A 24,119-nucleotide genomic window follows, 5' to 3' on the forward strand; every position below is an offset into this window, starting at 1 on the left:
TGGAATGATTTCTGTGTTCATAGAATCAGACAACTATGAAAGATTGCCTAATTTCTCCAACATACACCATTCCTGTTGTAACAGAGCCATTAAGAAGTGCAAAAAGAAACTTTGCTCAGCCTTGCTGAGCTCCTTTCCAAGCTTCCTTGTCTGCACAAGCAGGCTTGAAGAACCACTGTGTTCCCTATTTCAGCTGGGTTGCATTTTATGCAGCTCAAAAGAGAAAATGGTCCCTAGCATCTTACTGTAGTAAACAGTTACGATCCGATCTCAGGGGCACCGGTGAGTCTACACAGTAACTGATAAATGTTTCACTGCTAGAAAACTAGTGTGAGGTCAGGTGATCCTTGCATTTGGTTCCACAGAACAAAAAAGGCTCGCAGCTTTTTAAAACCATAACCTGAGAGGCTAGCCCAAGAACCCAGTACATAATGCTTTCTTGGGATGCGTAGTCTTGGTTTTTAATTCCAGCTTTTGACTGTCTGAAATAGCTGGAAGAGTTGTAGCTTCTGAGAGGACCAAGTGGCTAGCCACACTCTGGTCTGATACAGGTATAATTCTGGGAGGCTCTGGACAGACCTGTGTCCAGGGGGAAAAAATGACCATCACTCAGAGCTTTCTGCAGTATAAAAGGAATTTTATGGGGAAGAGCTGTGGACAAAATATTACAGCTCCCAGTGGCGTACTGGGAAGAAGAACAGGCCTTCCCTATATTGCTCCATCTGTTCTCTTCTAGCCCTTCCCTCAGTGGATCTCAAGTTGTCCTCATCTGTCCTCTGGTTATGGAGCAGGCCCCTTGCAGAGGTGGCAACTGATACTATCTGCAGAAGGGCAATGTGTAACTCCTGTTCTGCAGATATTATAACCTTGAGTCATACTCAAGCAGTAGAGGTCACTCAGCTGGATTGTGTCCTTGATGTTAACCTGATATGCAAAGGGAAATCCCCAGGGAGGCTTATCCCAACAATGTGACCTTTGCAGGCTTTGGTCCACCAGCACAGAATAGAGATGTGTGTATAGGGGGGTGCCAGTCCACTCCTAAGTGAAATCATTCAAAACTCAACATCAGAAAAAGAATTGATGTGGACATCAAAGAAAGTGAGGGTGTCTGGAGAGGTGCTTTTCAAGTCAAAAACAATGGCAAAGCACCAGCTGAAGTGCAGCCCCTCAGTGCACAGTGTTGTGAAGTGACTCACCCTTCTGGCTGCTGCAAAGCATTCTTCATGGCTTTGATTTGCTGGAAGTGACAGGACATATCGGTGGCCAACACCATCTCAATCACTAGAGCCCTGAATTCCCTTTTGGATGGCATCACGATGAGAAGATCAAGGAAAGATAAACACAAAAACCAGCATCAGACACACTCCAGTTTCTTTTGTTGTCTATCTGCAAATTACTGATGGTACTTCTGCCTTTGTATGTCATTCTTTCCATTATCCCTCTTTCAGGGACAGGGAAGAGGATGAATGATTTTCTACACAAACACAGGAGTGGGAGGGCTGCAAATTAAGACAGGTGGCGAATCCTTGCTAAAAGAAATCCTAAATGTTTTTGAAGAGCGCATTAGTATTAGTACTCCTTTTTCAATTAAGCACAAATTTTGTAAATTGATTTCTTTTATAGGGCATTCTTAGAAGGAAGTACAAAGACTGTTTAAAGCCTCAGCATGAATCAGGTCAACCTGAACCTCTACCCAGTTGCCTAAAACTGGTCAATACCTATGTTGACAGTTTAGTCATATTACTAAAGGAAAAACAGCATTTTAAAAAAAATGACCTAGTATATAAGATGCATATATGCAGTCAAGACCTTTGAGAACCTGCATTACTTCCCTGATATTATTCATTCGAACTATTCCTGTATGAATTTTTGTTAAGCAAACTTGTTTAGGATCCAGTTGAAATTCCTTTGAAGATAATATGGATGTCCTAGAGATTTTAAAATATCAGAACATTCCAATCTAGGACACAACGTAATTTTTTTTTCTTTGTCTCAGTTAAGCTATCCACAGGTTAACAGAGGAAGAACAGCCCAAGGTTAGCATACCAGCTCAGTATTTGGGAGATTCAGAAATGGGTCAGCTTTCATTTGAAAATAAAAGTTACCATTCTTCTTTTCATGAATATTTCATGAAGGATGTGGTCTATTTTGAGCATGTCTCTTTTCCCTCTGGTGGCTGTGCTGCAAGTTCCAGCCCCAGGCCACCAGTGTGTAGAGACCCAAGACTGCTGTGCTTACCCCATCCCATGGGTGGTATGTAATGAGTCCTCTTGCCAGGAGTTCTGCACACATGTTAAGATGCCATGAGCTGGCCTCACTCTTCCCCCAGTATATGCACCTCCTCCTCCCCACCCTTATGAACAATCAATTGCATAGCCAACAGCATTCAAGATGATGATATGGTGGCTGAAAACAAACTAATTTTAAATTATTTTGATCTTTTTTTTTGTTTTGCCAGTCCTGGTCAGTTCCCTGGTCTGGTTCATTCCCAGCAGCACAAACCTCTCTGTCAATACAAGCAAGAGAGGCAGGAGAGGAGAAGCTGAAAGCATAGAAATAAACTTTTACAAGAAAAGGATGTGATGATGCCATGGGAACAGTTAGTGCTTGGGATTATTCCTGGGAAACAGCAGACACTTCACTACATCCTCTGGAGTGCAACTCCATCATAACGCTCTGCACGGGATACTTTGTGCGTGGCTTATTACAGAAGGAATACAAAAGCAAAGGACTCGGCTCAGGCAAATGAGTCACTCCAGTGCCAGCGTGTACATATGCTCACAAGCACACAAATTCTAGTTTCCCTCTCATGGACGTAAATCTGGAATATGTGCATTCTCTGACCTCTGCACATATTCCAGAACATTGTTTCCTCTGAAACAGAGAGGAAAAATACTTCAGAGACATTACAAAAGGAAAGTATTTTAATACCAAAGAGTTCTTATTGGTCACTTCAAACATCAGGCATCACAATAGCAGGTGACTTTGAAAGGACATTGATAATTTACTGGACATAGGTAACGCATGAGAGAAAATCTCAAAAGACGCACGCTAGAGGACAACAGGTTTGTGCGTTTGTTGCCAGGTTGAGATAAGGCTGAAACACGTTACGGACAGAACTGGTGATAGATATGTATCCATGCCTTGGTTTTGCTTCTCAGTCAGATTGGAGCCTGGGATACACACAGCTGTTACTTTTTGCTCTGACCAGCCTTAGCACTTTGTTTCTGCAATTGCCTTCATAGGCTACACAACACATTACGGCACTGCAGACTGCATGCTGCATAGCGGCCCTGCCTGAATAGTCCTCAGAAAGGGTTTGCGAGAGGTGTTTCCACTGAGGTAACACTGGACTATATTTAATGATGCTAAGAATGCACACACGCCTGTTAATGTTTTACATGACACACCTTCGGAGTGATCTGTCTTTGGTCTGGGCTAATACCTTTATATCAGAGAAGCAAAGTATATAAAAGCAGAGGAAAAGCAAGTCAACTAAAAGAGTTTCCTCTTTAAGAAAATATATTTTACAGTCTCAAAGAAGAAATGAGGGAAGAGAAGAGAGGCTGTACTACTTTCAAATATCTACACACAGCTGTCAAATGGTAAAAAAGTGTAGCACTGAATACATAGGCTTTGTAAATACTAGTATTATTATTGACAGATGGCGAAGAGGCAGGCAAATTCAGCTCTCACTTCCAGTGTTACCAGTGGGATTATAAAGCCAGAGATCCCCCTGGTATTTCTGCATTATCTTCTTCTCCTCTATTCCCGAGGAATCAAACCCAGTTTTGTATTGAGGAAGAAGTTCATGAAGAACCAAAATTAATTCACTCAAAGAGTAATTGTCCTGAGTGATTTCTTAAATAGCTTGATTCCAGAAAAATTATCCAAGTTTTTAAAAAACAGGTAACCTAAAATTGTACCCAAGAAAAGAAGAAATAATGCAACCTGATGAAAAAGGAAGGAGGATTATACCTCTATAATCAGCTATATCAAGCTGATACAGGCAGACATGCCCTTGAGTTAATCATCCCCCAGAGATATCACAGTTGCACTGGGCTAAGTATGCACAAGCATGGTCATAGCAGAACACTGTCCAATAAAGAAAACTTGCCTATCAACTCAGTCCCAGGAAATGTCCTAGGGACAAGCTGCCCTCTGACCATCTCAATATGGTGAGGGGCCGGGGCACATGGCACACAGGGGCAGGCTGAGGGAGCTGCCGCTGGGCAGCTGGGAGAAGAGGAGGCTCAGGGCTGGGGCTGACTGGTCATCTTCCAGAACACCGAAATTGGTTTCCTCACCCAATACCAGGTAGAAAATCAGCCTGTTTATCTCCCACACGCACTTCACCATGGCTAGTTTTGCTATTCAGAACAGCAAAGGCCTTGTCGAAAAAAAAATAATACACTGACAGCGCACCTCAAGGACTTCATATCAGGTTTGCTCTGTATGTAAGTAGAAATATTGGGCTTTTTGGTTTGGTTTATGGGGGTTATTTTGGGGGGTTTTTTTTGTTTTTTCTTTTTATCTGCTACACTCTCTTTCTCCCTCTTAGAGCAAAAAAATCCAAACTATTCCATCGCATACTCATGTATTTTTATGTCCTTCCAGTTCTCTCTTTTTAACACCTTTATTGTGCTCAGAGGCAGAACAGGAAACCCCATTCAGCATTGTGACAACATGGGCAAGAATGAAATACCACTCATTCATTCAAGGATGAGTTGCAGCTCAATTGCTAACAGACTGAGAAGCAGCAAGGTGGAAAAAGGCCATTCTGAACAGCCATAGGCAGGAGGGCTGCTGCACTTGGGCAGCCCTTTCCATCCAGTCACTTTTGGGAGCAGAGTAGCCCCAAGTGAAAACTGCCCTTCTTCCATGGTTTGAGGAGAAAAGTAGGATCCACTTGCTCACCATTATAATGCAATTGGCATTACTCAACATTGTATTAGTCTTACTGACGAGAGCCTTCAGTGCGTTTTAATTAACTGCTGGCCCTAAAAGCAGCAGCGACCAACTGAAGATCTCACGGGAGGTTTTGAGTGCCCATCTGGAGTAGTTGCAAACCTGACCTAATTCCTATTTACTTCAGACACTATCAGGAGCAACTGACACAACTTCAGTCAGAATCGGGCAGCCTGGATCCAGTCTTGAGACATACAGGGCTGGACTCCTTCCCAGTATGTCTTTAGTAAACATGGCAATTCACAGGTGCAGCCTACACTCAACACCGGAGACTCGGGACATGTTTACAGGAGTCACTGCAGCACGTTACTGCTCAGGGAAGAGCCTCCAGCTCTGGCCTCAGATCTGAGAGCAACATCACTGTGGCAATTAGGGACTACAGAAAGGCAGACCATAGGCACAAAAGGTTGTTCCCAAGCGTAAGCAGCTCTACAGGTGTTGAAACTGGCCTAAAAGACACAGCAGAAGCTGCCCTAGGCCTTGTTAGCTTGCACCTCTCTGTCCTATGCGCCATCACACAGTATGTGCTGGCGGCAGCATTTCTTCAGGTTTCTCACCAAGCTGCACAGAAAAAGGCGTCATCAACATACAGCGGGAGACACAAGCATTGCCACGAGTGATGCTGACTGCCAACTTTTATGGTGATTTCCTATAGCTCACCTAAGGTACTCAGGGCACTGGAAACAGTGTTGGGATTTGGTTGGGCCGAGTCACAGGCGACCATGGGTTTCCCCTCATCCTTTTCAACAACTCCCACTTACGGAGCTTGGAACGATCGGGGAGTGTTCAAGAAGGCAGGAGCTGCAGTAAGAGCCTCAAACAACTTTCTGAGCTGCCAGCTGAACCCTAACTGTAATGGTTGATCATCACTCTCGAAGCTGTCTGCCTTCAATTTCTCTAGTCCTTCTTGAAACGTATTTCAGCTGTTTGTCTTGACAACCACTATGGGAACATACTGTGTGCTCAGTAGTTTTGTTTAAGGCTTCTATCCATTCCTGTCACTACTGTCAGACTTTAGCTGTCTGTAGGTTTCTATGTAAGCCAGTTCAGCTGATTTTGCTGTAGAGACTGAATGGAGATCAGCATCTCCAGAGCATGGCTCTTGTCATCCTCAGGTAAGTGGAATGAATTGTCCTTTGGAGGTACTGCCCTTCTACCTTAAGTAAGAAGAAAGCTTAGACAATTTGCTTCTTCACAGTAGGTGAAATGAATTCCAACAAAAGTGAGTTGGCAGAATCACCCAGGAGACCTGTGGCAGAGTGAAAAACTGAGCTTGGGTTTCTCATTCATCCTCTTTTAGATCACTGTTTGTGGCAACAAAAATAAAGTAACAATAAAATGGTTGCTACTGAGAATATTATGGCTCTGCTAGGGCTTGGGAATGGGTTTTCCTGCAGGTCCCCTCAACTGAAGATCCCTTGTGGACTCAAAGTCTTTTTTATAGATCTGGCTTTGCTGCTTGGCTGACTGATTACGGATTTTAATATTTCTCATTACACTTCCAGATTTTTTTTTGTCATGGTAGAACATAGGCCACAGGCCAGGAGCCAGGGAGACATCACATTCTCACACCTATAACCTACCACTGAGAAGTTAGAAGTTACCAAATTTGAAAATAAATTCTAAGATAACTTGCCCATCCCTTTTAGTAATCTCTGCAGAATTAGGGAAAGGGACAATTAGGTGGAGAGAGCAGGTTGTCAGGGAGCAGGGTCAGGAAAACCAACTGGAGAAGATGGAAACCTGAAGTTAATTTCCTGGTTTACTACTGACATGCTAAATAATAACTCATCCTGTGGCCAATGTCACAGCTTTGTTTTTTCTGTTTTCTAACATGTCCTGCAGATGATTCAAGTGTAAACACGGTATCTGGCACAGTCCCATGAGCAAGCACAGTTTTACAGCATCTTTACTACTGATTGCCGAGATAGACTCTGGCTGACTTTATACCTAAATACTTCCAAGCCTTGCATTGATCCATCTGGCAAATACCTTAATTTCCTCTTTAGAATAATTACTTCATGGTTTTACCTTTCTTGCCTCAGAGAACATTACATCAGTTTGTTAGATACTTTGTTGGATGTGTCTTTGCTCTGTATCAGTGTCTGCCTTAGAGCTGTATCCTAGTGAAGGACTCACATCCCCTTGCACTCATGGTGAAAGGTACAGGGCAAAGGCCATTTTAGATCACTTAATCCCTATGCTAGGAACCAACAGTAACATCTCCTGAAGTGAGCTATTTTTCTCATTTTTTCCAGCTGAAGTCTCAGTACTTTACACTTACAGAAATGAATAGGAAAAACACTTCATTCACGGCAACATTGTCAATGGCTGATTCTCACTAAAGGTATAACACTCAGAATATGCATGTGCTCATCCTGAATGTATAGAAGAAAGAAAAGGGTGTCATTACGCAACCATGCACATACTATGTACAAAAGAAGGCTCTGACCAAACTCATCTTCAGTCAAAAAACATTTGGTGTTTCTCACCACAGTCTCGAAAGGAGTAACATGGATTGACAAGGAGGGCTCAGCGTTATTTGAGGGACGAATCCCAAGCAGCTTTACTGATAAAGTCAGTATTGCATTAAAGGTTACTTCCAAAGCTGTATTCCAATACAGAATTAAGGAGCTAAACATTTTCCTGATGCCTTTTTAATCCCGTACTTGACAGTAAAGGGCTTGCGCTAACCATACTCTGTTTCAATAAACTGCATGGAAATTATTAACAATGAAATACAGTGCCAGAAAAGACATCTATGACAGTATCTTGGAAAGCATCTGTTCACTGTGCAGTTTATTTTCTTAATTCACTGTGATCTGTTTTTGTTATAGTTTCTTCATTTACTTGTTGATGACTCGCACAAATGGGATTCATGAAATGAGGCAACTCAACTGATTTTCAAATATTTAATAAGCAACAGAGGTTTTTTTAAATGGAGAAAAAAAATGTAGTTGAAGTACTAGTAAGCATTCAACTCTTTTTCTCCCTGACTGTAGCCCCAAAGATCTCTTTCAGACTCATCTGCTTTCCTTACAAAACTTGTGCCCATTTATTTTCCAACAGTAAAATGTAGCTCTAATTTTCTACATTTCTCTCCTGAAAATACATTCCCTAACTAGATGACTGAATACCACAAAAGTGATAAAATACACATAGACATCAAGGATTGCAAAACTCACTGACCATCATATTTTCTCTTACTAGTAATATGAAAAAAGCAGTGAGAGCTCAACTCAGAAAGACACTTAAGAATTTGCTTTCCAAAATCCATCTCTTGGGCCTTTTGGTGAGAGATATTTGTCAGGTATATCTACAAAAATAAAGTCAAATTTGGACACACTTTAACAGTTTCCCAAAGCATCCTTCAGTACTGAGGCTCCTATTTTTGAGTGCCAGTTTGGGAAACTCTGAGATTTGGCAGGGTTTTTTTGTCACCACCTCAGATCCTGCTGAAGTCAGGTGATGTTTCCAGTGCTTCCCAAATGTTTGCCTATGGGATTTCAAACTGGCAGTCAAAAGCAAAAACATACAAAAATCACAATGTTTTGGTATTAGAGCACATTCAGATAATGGCCTTTATTCTGCAGCTTGGTCAGCAGCTACAAAATAATAAAGCCCTACTTGAGAGAGAACAAATAAGCAATCCAAACCCCTCAGTATTTTTGCTCTGGCAGTTAGAGTATTTCTTAAAAAGATGAGTTAATCTTTGAAACTTTGGGTCTAAGCATATTGCCTCAACAGAAAACACATGTTGACACTACAGAATCAATGAGAAATATCTGAAGCTAGCTTTCATTCAAGTAAAAACAATTTAAAGCTCCAAAGCAGACCCTTTTCCTAAAGAAAGTATCTACGCAATGAAGCATACTCAACTAGCTGCTCTGCTGTTCCTTGTAGACAGTGGCTCTAAGGCTGCCGTTTCTAGTCAGTTAGTTCCTTGCGTTTCCCCCACCAACATAAAAGGAAGCAGTAATTTGCTGCCAATATTTGACAAGGCATTACCAGCTGTAGCTAAAAAAATAAATTAGATTTTAACACCTCAATGCAGATTTTCTTTTTTCCTTTTTTTTCTTTTAAGTTCCTGCTTGCTGCCCACCATGAGACTATTTTCTATATTGAGGGACAGAGTTTCTCAGGCCACTCCTCCACAACACTCACATTGATTGGAATCAGTCACATAAGTTCCTGAGTTTTATTCCTGGTGTTCAGCTATAGGATCGCATCACTGTCCACAAGTTGAAATAAATAGGAAATTCAGGCTAAACAGATTAGCAAGCAGAGCCTTCACTGATCAGCTTGCTAGAAGCCAGGCCACAGAGGAGGGATCATTTCCCCATATTTCTATTAAAATAAGATGAACTGACTGCTCAGCACTGTATCACGTTTAAGTCTATGCAGGAGGCACTGTGCATCACGTAAGACCCCACAAGTTGCTTCTCCTCCCATGAGAAAGACCACGGAGCAGGATTCTTCCTGTCTAGTGCACTGGGCTATTTTTAAAGTACCATCCCTTGGAGTTCAAAAAATCCCATAAAACCAGAAAGCCCTCATCAGTTTGAACTGCCTGCTATTAGAAAGCAAATCATGGGCTGATTTTGGCACATAAATCATGTGTTGCATGAGGCTTATTTTAAATTACAGCTTCTTACATCACCTTGGCATATATAGTACACTGATTTATGCTCCTTGGACTGGATTCTTTTTTGCATTAAGTCCCATTTATAATTTCCAGGCAGGGAGTGTCAAAGTAGATAAAGGTTATGGTTATGCTTTAGGATGAACAAACAGCAGACTACCTCTACACTCAATTACAAATGGATGTGTACAAATGGCGTCTCTATGAGATTTAGAAATTAGATAGGAGTTGATTTATATATTATAATCCATTGTCACAGAGTCTAGTCTCACTACCAGAGGTGAAAACCAAAAGCAGAAATAAGACAAACACCTTTTAAAGCTCTTTTTCTTGGAGCAATAGAAATATTAATATGCAATATACAATAATGCATATTGCCATTCAAACAAGGTAATAACAGTCTATTGTGATGCTGCAATATTCCTAGGCAGCCACCATGTTCATTTTTACCTCCAGTCATCCTTTGAGAGATTAGATAAAATATTCATCTCTTCATCATCTTGCAAAAGACGATACGCCGCGCTAACGTGGTGATTTTCAAGCACAGACCGGTCATTGTATAGAATGGCTGAGTCTGACCTAGCATTTAAAAGAAAACATAGGACAGGTTATGCTTCTACCCTGTCCAAAGAACATTCAAAAGTTCTCCTTTGATCAGCTACAGAATTAGTTCTATAGCACAGATACGAGCATTTTAAGAGCACTTATAATTCTTTGTTCATTCCTGTTATTCAGTATAAGAAAACTAAAGATCAAAATTCACTGCAAAATCTATTTCATCAGCTAAGACTCACCTAGTCTCTTTGTTACATACTTAAAAAAAATAACACTGAGAGCTGTGAGAGATATGTACATTTAGAGTTGAATCACGAGGCTCTTTTCCAGCTCTTGTGTATGTTTAAAGCCTGACTGTACCCAAGTAAGCAACTGCAAGATTTTCCCAATATTGTTTCCAGAACAGCAAACTGGCTGTAAGCAAGATATAACTGAACTGCTTTCTGTCATCTGTGCGCTAGACTATGCTGTCTGGAAGGGCAATTGCCAGTGGGATACAGTAAGGCCAAAGGTACTTCACACCTTATTTTAAGCTCCATGGCATAGAACTGAGATTGATGAACGGCTAAACTGGTCTGAAGACAAAGTTCTTGCTGGAAGTTAATGGCAACAGAGGGTGAGTACAATTTGTTGCAGTTCCCACTCAGTTCTGTTTCCCAGAGAGCAGTGTATATTTTTCTCCCCAACACTTTACACCCTCCGTTGTTCAGTGTTACAGAAATTAAATTACAACTGTCCTTCCTTGAATTCTTCTATAGTATTTGGGAAATACAGCAGATCCCTAATTCTTGCATGCATGAAGCTGTAAGAAGTGGAGTGTGATCTGGCCCAGAAAAGAGACAGAAACTTCTTTCTATGTTCCCAAGCTCTCCTGAGCAAATATGTGATTTATCCTAGCAACCCTTATATATGTCATACACAGCATGATTCAGCTAACATACTCCAGACATCTAATTTAGGGTAAGATGCAATGCATCTTAGAAATGCCCAAGTGTGCAGTGTCAGTCGAGGACATCTACACGTTTTGTCACTGCTACCAGTAGACTCCCATTGTCAAAATAATACAAGATGTTAGATGCTAAATTAACACTGTAACTAGAGACTTTACAATCTTTGCACGCCTTCTGAATTTTGCTGCCATCTTCATCTTCTCCTTCTCTCTTCCACCAACCCAAAAGCCTTATAGAAGATTCTGAGTTCAAAGAATACGCTGGTCCAGTCTAGTTTGTGATCAGCTAATTCCTGTCCAGCAATTTACAAAGCTTTAAAAAATTATATACCTGAACAGGTAATGGCAAACATATCCCCTTGCTGCAGGTGTGGTTTTCCACTAAAGTAAAAATAGTATGTGTAGTGTTTGTGTTCACTGATGAATACAGATATTGTTGAATTCTTGATTTATGCAGTTAAAGTTTGATTCTTCAAATTCAACAAGGAGAAAAAATGGTTGAACTATAGCATCTCCTCCAAAACTATACCTTCATCAAAATACGTCACTCGGTACAGCAATTTATCTTTGGCAACTTTACACAGAAATATTTTGGGACCTTCCTTTTTCCTGATTGTTAATATGAAACAATGCTCAGGAAGCTAGAATACATGCATTCCACTGTAAATGGTTGAGCAAGAGAAAATTAAATGTAACCTAAGAAAGTGAATTCTCCTCCCATAACACTAGAAAGCAAAAGTTCCTGCACTTTTCTAGGTGGCTGTGCTGTTATTCTCCAAAGGTTTCCCCCTCCATTTCCCAACCCTTCATCATGATTTACAGTGGCCTCACCGTGTCTGGATGTGAAAGTTGTTGGTGGTTCCAGTGTGTTCATAGTCATGGATGGCAGCTGCGAAGATCATAGCGAAGATCTCCAGCTCTGTCAGCCAGTGCTGAAAAGAGATTACAGAGCAATCAGATAAACTGTCATTTTCCCAGGCATTAAGGCTTTTGTCTTTCAAGGCAAGTTATCCCCTGCTGACAGTAAACGCTGCCTTTCCCCTGCAGCCTGCCAGCTGTTTTAAAGCAAACTTCTCTGGTTGATACACAAAAGCTGAACCAGTGTTTTTCCTGAAGCTTCATCTCAATAAATTGAACTTCAGCAAAATGGTTTCGCAAGCTAACAAAGCTTAAGGCAGAGCAAGGGGAAACATGTGACCTTCTTAAAAAGCAATGTGTGAGGAAGAGAGAGAGGGAAACCTCAAGAAAATCAACGTTCTTCAAGTGGAACTTGATGATACATGTGCAGGTATGCACGTACCACCAGGGTATGTATTTTCAGCTCAGCTGACCTAGGTAGCAGAGCCCCAACTACAGGAGGCCACCGATTTCTGTAACTAAATGTCTTCATCAATCACTTGAATCATGAGGAGAACAGGGAATGCAATCTCACAAGATGTACGTCTTGCTATTTATTTATCACTTATAGAAACATTTGAAAAAGCCCTGAGGTTTTTTTTTCCTAATTGCCTAGTCAAAGCCTTATTTTTCAATGCTTATGTCACATTTGACTTGATTTCTAAATGACTCAGATGCTTTTAATAATTTTCCTCTGAGTCAATCAATCATTTTATGTCTGGTTTTCCACAGGTAGCACACAAGGAGGTCTGTTAACACCAAGCGCATCAGACACAAAGGCTCTAGGTACTGTAGATGCTGTAAATATTTGCCTGAAATGCTTAAATGTATTACATTTAGAGAAAACCTTTACCACAGAGGTTGACAAAAGTTTTGTAACAGCTCACTGTCAGCCTGCAAATGTTTTGACAGACGTTCATGTATGAACTGCATTTTAATTCAAAGCCCAGTAAAGGCAGTATGGTTTCATATATATATTCTAGACATCTACTATAGCTCCGGGGCCACCACTGGTTGGTTAACCATGCGCAGGGGAAGCACAGATAACAGTGGGGCTCTGCGCACAGCGTCCTGTCCAGCTCTTCTCTCACCTTTCACAGCCATCTCTGCATAATTAATGAAGAATTAAGCAAGTCTCAGTATTAAAGATCTCCTTACATTAAAGATGCTATTCAAAAATACCGGCTAGAGATATTTTGCACATTGCCACTAACCATAATCAAGGTAGCTCTTGATTTTTATTTCTTCTTTCGAGAGAGACAGAGGAGGGTGAAGAGATCAAGAAATGACACAGAAACTAAACTATTGCTTCCTTTCTACACAACTGGTCCAGGACAGGAATGGACAGCTCTGGTAGTGGAGAAATCTGTGATGTTTGTTTCCAGGTGTGACTTGTGAATAAGGAATGCTTTACAGCTTATGAAGAACATGATTTCAACTTTCAAGCAACAACTTCTGGCAACTGCAATGGGGGAAAAAACGATCTAGGGTTTTCTGGCTACACGTCTAGATCTGGACTTCAATTCCTCAACCACGTTCTGCCATTTCCCAAAAGGAGAGAGTGCAAGTGATAGAAAAAAGTCTGGCACAAGCACTCAGGAACAGGCAGAGCAAACCAACATTATGCACACAGAACTACTATGGGAGACGCCCAGCTAGTCTAATGCATCCACTTTAGACCTTCTGGGCATCATCTGACAAGTCCCACTCCAACAGGCTCTTATGACCCAAGTCTTAAAACACCACTAACGCAATGAGCTCTGTGCTTGAGGTCTCCTGCCTCATCTCTTAAGACACATACAGGAAAAATGTTAACTTGCATGCCCTATCAAAGCATCATTTGTTGAACAAGTTCAGGTAATGTAGGTTTTCAATACACCTGAGGTGAGGTATTAAATATCATAACAGTATTTGAGGAAGACCACTCAGAATACAGACTGGGATTACAGTTGTGAGCTGTGGGTAATAAATAAATCAGTGTAAGTAGCACAAAGTCAGCATAGGCCTGTGAGTAACAGGAGGGAAATAGCAGGTAAGTAATTGGAACCTTTTAGTCCCTTTTTTCTGCTACAACCTTGCAAGGAAAAGCAAACAAGATAGCAAAGATCCTGCAGAGAATGGATGCAATCTCCATCAAAGTGGTGATATTAGCTTTCACTAGTCTGTGATGGACTTCATCTTGGGAACAGAGAGCTAGTTTTAAAGAACAAAGCCATCAAGAACTAACAAGAAAGCAGCAGGACACTGTCACAGGTAAAAAGAGCGAAGAAATGTGAATGTTTTTCATTTCTAAAGGGTTGACAAAACCAATCCAGAACAAAACCTTCAAACTTGCTGTGATGATAGGGGGTGGGGGATGGCAAGGGAAGAAGGCATGAAAGAACAAGTACTGGCTTCCAAAGTGGAAACAAAAAAAGGGTAATGAGGCATGATTGTCGTTCACAAACATAAAATAAATATGAAGAATTAGCTACTAAGGCAAGTCATTGGCATGTAAACAAAAGGATTGATGCACAGAGAAAGAAAAAGGAAGAGGAAAGAGCAGTGTTTCTAAATCTAACAAAACAAATGGACACATTCCAAGAGAATGCTACAAAGCAAAGACAGCAATAATTAGCTTGTTTCCTTCCCCAGAGTTTATGGTCTTTTATTCCAAAGTAGTTATCATTTTCAGAGCTCATGATGATCTGCTTATTAATCACAAAAGCCTAGAGGAGAGGAGGATCTCACTTCCCCTTGGTACAAACAGATGTGACAGAAGTCCTGCACTTCTGCAGTTTTACAGGTCTGCTGCAGGAAGTATTCTCTTGCAGTTCTTGACAGTATTAGACAAAGAACTCTTAAGCTTTACCATTTGCACATCATTGTTTGGATTCACAAAGAAATCATATGGTAATTCCTAATAATTATAAAGATTAATCAGAAAATAATACTGAAGAAAGCAATAATCACAGCTGAACAACAGAGTTAAATAAAGGTAAGAATGAAATGAGCAAAAAGTGCGTCAGCTCTTGGAAGTTATTCCTACACATCATGCTTGTATACCAATCCTCTAAGACAGAAACATCAGAGTCATTCCAAATTCTCTTTCAACCTTATGTCTATGAGAGAACCCAAGATATTCTAGTTCATATGGTAAAGTATAAGAAATTCATTCCAAGGCATCATCCTGAGGAAGAAAATAACAGGAAAATTAAAGAGATTTCAGGCACCATACATGAGCAGAGGGAAAGAAGATTTTCCAATTGAAAAGAAAATAGAAGAAAAAAGAAGCCTGGAACAAAACTGCTGAGAGAGCTTGTAAATAACAGGGATCGTGACAAAGGCAAATGAACCATGTAAAGATAAACCAGACAATTGTTTCCTCCCTTTGAGACTACAACAAATGACCGCTATACAGACTACTTGAATTTGAAAAAAAGTACTTTTTCCACATTGCAAATAACTAGTTAACAAGATAAATAAGGGTTTTTTACTATTTTATTGTATGATTTTTTGACAAGTCTTTGACTTCATCCCAGTGAAGAATTAAACCAATGGCCCCAATATGCCTTCAGAAACCAAAGTCTTGCGTTCCAGCATGTCCAAGTTGTGAAAGTGATGAACTGAACAGCTGAGTACGCTAGAATGAAGATAAGATACTGATGTGAGCAAATTCTGGAAAACAGGGAAATGTCCCCTACCTTTGTTTACCATGTGTGAACATACTATGCATATTAGAAACTAGCCCTGCTGTGAGCAGGAGGTTAGGATCGATGACCTCTAGAGCTCATTCTCAAACTACATTAATCTATGCACATTTTGATGCGGTGTATCCTGCAGGGGAGGTGGGGTGGAAACTAAGAAAAAGGGGAAAAAAAGAAAAAACAAGGTTAAAAATCCCCATTCTAACAAGGAAAGCAAAGCTGAAATGTCACTGTTGGCACGCAGTGTTGCGAGTCCCTTGTTCCTGGTAGCAGAAGAGTGGTTTCTTATTGTGCTACATTAGATCCTAAACCAAATGCCACACATCATTTGGCTGTGGGAACAGTTAGTGCTTGGGATTATTCCTGGGAAACAGCAGACACTTCACTACATCCTCTGGAGTGCAACTCCATCATAACGCTCTGCACGGGATACTTTGTGCGTGGCTTATTACAGAAGGAATACAAAAGCAAAGGACTCGGCTCAGGCAAATGAGTCACTCCAGTGCCAGCGTGTACATATGCTCACAAGCACACAAATTCTAGTTTCCCTCTCATGGACGTAAATCTGGAATATGCGCATTCTCTGACCTCTGCACATATTTCAGAACATTGTTTCCTCTGAAACAGAGAGGAAAAATACTTCAGAGACATTACAAAAGGAAAGTATTTTAATACCAAAGAGTTCTTATTGGTCACTTCAAACATCAGGCATCACAATAGCAGGTGACTTTGAAAGGACATTGATAATTTACTGGACATAGGTAACGCATGAGAGAAAATCTCAAAAGACGCACGCTAGAGGACAACAGGTTTGTGCGTTTGTTGCCAGGTTGAGATAAGGCTGAAACACGTTACGGACAGAACTGGTGATAGATACGTATCCATGCCTTGGTTTTGCTTCTCAGTCAGATTGGAGCCCGGGATACACACAGCTGTTACTTTTTGCTCTGACCAGCCTTAGCACTTTGTTTCTGCAATTGCCTTCATAGGCTACACAACACATTATGGCACTGCAGACTGCATGCTGCATAGCGGCCCTGCCTGAATAGTCCTCAGAAAGGGTTTGCGAGAGGTGTTTCCACTGAGGTAACACTGGACTATATTTAATGATGCTAAGAATGCACACACGCCTGTTAATGTTTTACGTGACACACCTTCGGAGTGATCTGTCTTTGGTCTGGGCTAAGAATGGTTTTCGTTATGTGACAATGACAGTGCTGAGCACCACCTCTTCCCCACCTGCACCATCTCTCTCTGTCACCCAAAAGCTAGTAAAAATCTAACCCAAAGAAAAGACAAACAATCCCCCAAAGATGTGGTCTGCACAGTGGCCTTGACAAAAAAGCACGAACCAAAGGGAGAAAGGAAACAAGTAAACAGTGGAGAGATGACCTTCCCCCATGACACCAGTGATAGTTTCAGAGTCAGTATTGCCTTCTGTATCTATACAAGCCATGCAAGCAGAGGACAGGAACAACACAGAAAAAAGGGGCACATTGGGATCTGCTGTCACCGTGGCAGCACAGGCACAGCAAGCCATCACCAGAAACACTTTCACAGCTAGCTTAGTCTTCCTTCTTTCAACGACAGTCAGCAAGATTTCTGTTTGCAGACTGTTTGTCACTTAGTCACTGTGCAGGAAAGAAAAAAATCTCCCTTTACTCCTTCACAGATGTTGTGCTATAACAGCTTTTACAACTGCTTGAGGTCCATGGGAACCAACTGATGGGGGAGAAGTCCCTCCACACCCTTTGCCCTAAGCACTCCTCTGAAAAGCCTGGAACCAAGATCAAATCAGTCCTGTGTGCTCGTCTGGAGTCACAACTGATCTGCAGTTATTCTTTGTGCAATGCCAGGGCAGGTCTGGCTTCATCTTCAACCACTTGGTAGTTAAGGCAAGAACTAGCTGGGGACAGCATCCCCCATGGGCCTTGCTGTTCTCAGACTGAAAACCCCACCTCCAGGCCCCAAAGACCTCTCTGGCCCTAAAATGGACTCCTCCTGTTGTCCCTGTGCAGCAGCCCAGAGGACACCAGGCCCTCTCCTCCCCTCACCCCCTCTCTGCTACTGTCAGGTGTGGGGATGATGCCACTTGCAGGGAGCCGAGCGGTTGGAGGGCAATGGAGACTCCCCGACCCTCTTGGGACACTGTGGCCACTGTCCTGTTGAAGGGACCCCCAGGTCTGGCAGGAGGAGGGGGCTGGAGCCCTGGGCACCCAAGGGGAGATGGAAGGCAGGCCTGGTGCCCAAGGGGCAGCCTTTCTCTCTGGCAAGCAAAATGCCCCCCCCCGCAATGGGGCCTTCAGGGCCTCATAGGCCACATCTGAGCCACAGCAGCAGCTTTTGTTGGTGATATCACCAGCCTTCCATTACATAGGCAGGCAGCCCTGCGGCTGGCCCACAGCTTGCTGAGCAGCTAGTGTTTCTGACACGGAGCAGGCTTGGTAGAGGAGGAGCCAGGGAAGCAAGGCGAGTGCCCACATTGAGTGGGATGAGGGAGAAGAGGTTTGTGGAACCACTGAGGATGCCTCCACTTTGCAAAAAACGAAGCAGGCTGACGGGAGCAGCAACACTTATGGCAGGCGAGTCAAGCCCATGGAGGTCAACCCGCCACAGAATGGCAATGAGCCCATGGAGGTAGATCCACCTCCCTCAGGGCTGATGGGGCACTACACCACCATGGTGTCCAAAGTACCACAGGACCGCCAGGGCCTCTCAGGGACCCTCCAAACAGCCAGCTCCCAACAAGCAGAGCCATGCCTGCAGCCCACACTAGCCCTAAAAGTGCACCATTCACACCAACATCCAGCAGACTCATCAGGAAGATCGCCCAGCTGTCCAGATGAGCCCTGCTTTCCCACCCCTCACCCCTGCCCCTCATAGAGGGGAGGCATCTCCTCTGCCCTGAGCCCTGGGGAAGAGGCGAGGAGAGGCGCTGCCATCTTCTGGCCGACAGCGCCATCGCACCAGGAGGAGGCCCCCGGGCCCACTGCAGACCACCGGGGACCATCGGAGACTACCAGACACCGATGGACACTGCCGGGGACCGCGAAGCCAGCGCCACCGAGGTTATTGGGGTCTGGAGGTGGCATTTTGTCAGTCTGAGGCTAAGGAAGCCAGTGGGGGGTGGCTGTCCTCAGCCAGCTCTCACCTCAGCTACCGAATGGGTGGGTGAAGATGAAGTCAGATCTGCCCTGGCACTGCACAGAGAACAGCAACAGACCAGCAAAGAAGGTAGATGCCCCATCCCTGGAAACATTCAACATGGAGAGATAGCTCTTCCTTTGGCACTTTGGAGACTGCGTGCAGACTCCTGTTCCCGTCCTGGTCTCCCCAGGACAGGAAAGACACTGACAGACCAGCGCTGTTGACAAGGTGGTGAGGGGCCGGGGCACATGGCACACAGGGGCAGGCTGAGGGAGCTGCTGCTGTGCAGCTGGGAGAAGAGGAGGCTTAGGGCTGGGGCTGACTGGTCATCTTCCAGAACACCAAAATTGGTTTCCTCACCCAATACCAGGTAGAAAATCAGCCTGTTTATCTCCCACACGCACTTCACCATGGCTAGTTTTGCTATTCAGAACAGCAAAGGCCTTGTCGAAAAAAGAAAAAAGAACCAGCTTTATTTCCCCCCAGCTTGCATCCCTACTCTCTTTGGTAGGATACAAGCCACAGGCTCATCTCTCCTACCTGCTTCCTGAGTCTTATTGATCAAAGAAGTATGAGAGCATTCAAATCCGAGCGTTCTTTGCCAACGCGCATGAAAGCGGCATCGCATCTCTAGTTCATGAGACGTGTGAGAAAAGAGCTTCATCTTACTGGTAGGAATAAAACATGGAAGTGGAGCTTTGCTGTGAAAGCTGGTTCTACAGAAAAAAATACCTCTGTGAGCTCCTCAGCTCCTCTGGCTTTAAGGTGTTGAACCCCACAGCCAGTAGGCAGCGGGCCATGGGGACAAGTACTGTTTTACACCTTGGTTTCTAATCAACACCACTATTTGGTTTGCTCCCTCATGGAGCCATGGAGCGGACTGACAGGTATCCAGCAGAGGTTACTGGAGCCCAGGGCTTGCAGCAAACCAGGGAACACATGACACTGACAGTCTTGGTACACCTCAAGGACTTCATATCAAGTTTGCTCTGTATAGAAGTAAAAACACTTTTTTGATTTGGTTTGGTTTACAGGGGTTTATGTTGTTTTGTTGGGGTTTTTTTTTTCTTTTTATCTACTACACTATGTCTCTCCCTCTTAGAGCAAAAAAATCCAAACTATTCCATTGCTTACTCATGTATTTTCACATCCTTCCAGTTCTCTGTTTTTTAACATGTTCCCTAGCTTTATTGTGCTCAGAGACAAATAGGAAACCCCATTCAGCACCATGTCAAGAATGAAATAGCACACATTTATTCAAGGGTGAGTTGCAGTTAAATTCAGCTGGTTTTGCTGTAGAGACTGGATGGAGATCAGCATCTCCAGAGCATGGCTCTTGTCATCCTCAGGTAAGTGGAATGAATTGTCCTTTGGAAGTACTGCCCTTCTACCTTAAGAAGAAAGCTTTGACAATTTGCTTCTTCACAGTAGGTGAAATGAATTCCAACAAAACTGAGTTGGCAGAATCACAGAGGAGATCTGTAGCAGAGTGAAAAACTGAGCTTGGGTTTCTCATTCATCCTCTTTTAGGTCACTGTAAAATAGTTATCCATATCTTCGCCTACCTTCTATTTCTAAATGATCCTAAATAATCTCTACTTTCGTTAGCACAGCCGTATCAAATGAAGTTTGTCTACAGTGCAAATGGGTTCTACTGTGGATAATCATAATCTCCTTAATGAGCCAAAACTGTTGTAATCTCATTATGTATTCAGGATGCCAACTCCTGTACTTACCGCTATGCCTGTCTTGAAAAGGAGGTAATGGACCGTCTGTGTCACATCTGCAGCATGCATTAGATTGTGATAAGGATTTTTGTGTTTACTGTAGCCAACCTCCAGAGCTTCCACAAAGGACACCAGGGCAGAAATGGGGATCTGAGGAAATCAGCACAGAATTAAAAACAAAATAATCACCTTTAATGGCTAGCATTTGGAGTGGAGCATTTTGATAAGAGGTCCCAAAGAGCAGTTTATACTTCCCAAATAAATAACATGCTAAAACATCTGAAACAGGCAGTCAAGAGAGAGAGGGTGAATCCAGGTTACTGGTTTTCCCATCCCTAATTACATTATGGATGAATCGTTCCCACACATAAACACACACAAGTATACTATGAAACGTTGTCTGGAAGACACACGCAGTATGACAAGTAAGAGAGAGCACTTGATTGATTGCCCCTGGAGAAGTATTTCTAATTATGCAATAAGCATGTCTCTGTTCTCCTCACAACCCACTGGAATATATCTTGGGCTACATCAAAAGAAACATGACCAGCAGGTTGAGGGAGGTGATTCTCCGCCTCTGTTCCGCTCTCCTGAGACCCCACCAGCAGTACTGCGTCCAGCTCTGGGGCCCCCAACATAAGGAGGACATGGAGCTGCTGGAGCGAGTCCAGAGGAGGCTATGATCAGAGGGCTGGAGCACCTCTCCTGTGAAGACAGGCTGAGAGAGTTGGGGTTGTTCAGCCTGGAGAAGAGAAGGCTCCAGGGAGACCTTATTGCAGCCTTTTAGTACTTAAAGGGGTCTTATAAGAAAGATGAGGACAAACTTTTTAGTAGAGCCTGTTGCAATAGGACAAGGGGTAATGGTTTTAAATGAAAAGAGTTGATTCAGACTAGATATAAGGAAGAAATTTTTTATGTTGAGGGTGGTGAAACACTGGAACAGGTTGCCCATGGAGATCGTAGAGGCCCCACCCCGGAAACATTCAAGGTCAGGCTGGATGGGGCTCTGAGCAATCTGATCTACTTGAAGATGTCTCTGCTCATTGCGGGACACAGCACTCCAGGTGGGGTCTCACCAGAGAGAGGGAGTAGAGGGGCAGAATCACCTCCTTTGACCTGCTGGCCATGCTTCTTTTGATGAATTTGAATTTAAGCTTTCCTTTTTTGCCTGCATGCTTGAGAGTCCTATGAATCTCAGAAGAATTACACCACTGTTCCCACAGGATCAAATGTATTTCCCATGGATTTCATGGGGAAGCCTGTTTGGAACTCCACCTACTTCATGGTGTCCCATCGCAATTAAAAGTACTACTTAAATAAGATTTGGTCTTGCTTACTGGGGAAAGTACAGTGTCCACAAAGTCTTCAAATACTGCTTAAATTGCATTTTGAATGGAACAAAGCAGGATGAGAGGAAGTTCAGCAAAACCCAAGATGGAGGAAAAGACCCATCTTCTAACTACTGACCTTGAAACGGTTGATCAGATCATAGCGTGTGAGAAGTTCATAGAAAATGAATTTCAGTGCATGATCCCCACTGGCATCATTTAGTGCAAATACATCAAAGGACCACTTGTCTACATTCTGCAAGAGTGGGTAGAAAAGGCAGTTAATACGGTCAGCCCTGTTACAATGATAGTTCAACATCTATCACTTTACATCTACAAATGGAGAATCAGAGTGGCGATCTAAGTGTATAGCTTTTTTTTCTTTCTAACTTCTTCAATTTCATTTAACCAATGCATAGCCTAATTTACTCATCAGTATTGTATGAAGCTTCCATTATGAACACATATGCTGTTTGTTTATTCTAAACATGGCAATTCTCCACACCAGAATTTAATCAGCAAAGGTTGAATCAAAAAAAAATAAAAAAGAATCCTGGTTTGCTTTAGTACCTGAAACATTGGGATGGCCCTATTGTGGCTGATTTTACCCATCTCTGTCCCCCACCCACGTGCTATGTCTATGAAAAATAATATTAACTTTGAAGGAAACAGGAAGAACAAATATATGCTTTTTAATTATATTAAAGACTCTAGATTTTGCTGTCCCTGCAGAGTTCTTAGGACTTTGTATTGTGAGCAAAGCACTCCCATGCTTCACTCATGCTTAAAACAGAATAAGGTGATATGTTTTTTACAGTAAAAAAAACATACAGGCACCTGTGGTCATATTTTTACCACTTACTGTTCAATCAACCAAAATAATAACTAACTAGAAGAACTATCTTGCTAGACCCAAAGAGCAACTTAGTTCCTTCTGATTTTAGTATTAATCCTGAATTGTGATTATTGCAGCTTAAATTGCTCAAAGATAGCATGACCCTAATTTTCCTTATTTTTTTTTTTTAAAGATAAGTGAGTCCACTGGGGCTTTCAGAAAACTACAGAGCAGGAGAAAATCACAGTAATGTTACATTAAGTGCTAACAATGATATAAAAACCAAACTTTATAACAGAAGAGCAAATATCTAATTCCAGTTGGGAAAGTTCAAGTCAGCTGTAAATGATATACTAATGCTGCAGGGTGGTCGGTCAAGAGATTGAGGAGGGAAAGTTCACTTCCCAGCTCATAAAGCTAAAGTATAAGCTATAAACCTTCTTGCAGAAGGCTGAGTTCAAATCTCAGCTCTTCGGGAAGGCCACGGGAGCTGACAGCACACTTTATCTAGCAAGATAAAGCTCCTTGATCTCAGAATTGGATGTTCCTGAAACCCTATGAACCTTTCTCTCCTCCTCCTAGCAACAGAGGAAAGGTGCAGAAGGAGTTATAGCTAGAAAAATGATATACACATCAACCACGCAGCTGAATCTGGCACAGGACCAGCTCTCAATCTCTCTTGCTTGCTGAGAACTTTGATGGACATCCCACAGGGATTTATCCAAATGACTCTCTTTAAACCACATATTAACGATTGACATCTGTACATTGAGGTTTCCCCCCACTTTCAAACTCTGTTGCAGGTTACCTCCCATTTCCTTGTGGCACTGTCACCAAGAAAGATAGATGACTACATTTCACACATGCATGTGCACAGCTGCTCTCAGTGCAAGAAATAGGGTTGGCTAGACATAACATTGAGTACTGTTAAGGATTAGAGTCCATCTAAAAATCTACCATCTTTTTTTAGCAATACTAAAAATGCTAAATTACAATTATCTACTGAGCTCTTAAAGCCCAGTCCACCTTTGCTGTTTGTTGTAATGGTCATGTTCCAGGTAGGGACCTGACTTCAAGTCAAATGCAAAGGACAGTGACCTTTAACTGCCTTGTGGTTGGTCACACATACATCAGCATAGCTACAGGATTTATGTTCTGAACAAGAGCAACATATTTTGGTACTGACTCTCTCCATCTTGCTACTTGCATAGTGTTGATTACACAGAGCTGAGTATGCCTCTTGTGGAAGTACAGTCCATGGAGAGGCTAATTAACGAGTGAATATCAAGAGCACTGAAGATTCAGCTCTGCTTTCACCTAACCCAGTAAATCACTTGCTTGCTGAGTAGTTGATTTTACAAGCTGTGTGGAGCCCACACATTGAA

General features: G+C 42.5%; 1 protein-coding gene across 13 annotated transcripts in view; it reads right to left on the reverse strand.

Moving 5' to 3' along the window:
• The window catches only part of PDE1C (phosphodiesterase 1C), a 392,346-nt gene that overhangs the window by 104,819 nt on the left and 263,408 nt on the right, over positions 1–24,119 (reverse strand). For all 13 annotated transcript variants that reach the window (XM_054818612.1, XM_054818608.1, XM_054818613.1 and 10 more), the window contains 5 exons: positions 22,039–22,155; positions 20,581–20,721; positions 11,946–12,046; positions 10,061–10,189; positions 1,197–1,298 (listed from right to left, as the gene is read on the reverse strand). In XM_054818612.1, coding sequence (XP_054674587.1) covers positions 1,197–1,298; positions 10,061–10,189; positions 11,946–12,046; positions 20,581–20,721; positions 22,039–22,155 — 590 coding nt within the window. The remainder of the gene's footprint in view (positions 1–1,196; positions 1,299–10,060; positions 10,190–11,945; positions 12,047–20,580; positions 20,722–22,038; positions 22,156–24,119) is intronic.

This window comes from Grus americana, chromosome 2 (assembly GCF_028858705.1).
Source record: "Grus americana isolate bGruAme1 chromosome 2, bGruAme1.mat, whole genome shotgun sequence".
NCBI classification, from domain to species: domain Eukaryota; kingdom Metazoa; phylum Chordata; class Aves; order Gruiformes; family Gruidae; genus Grus; species Grus americana.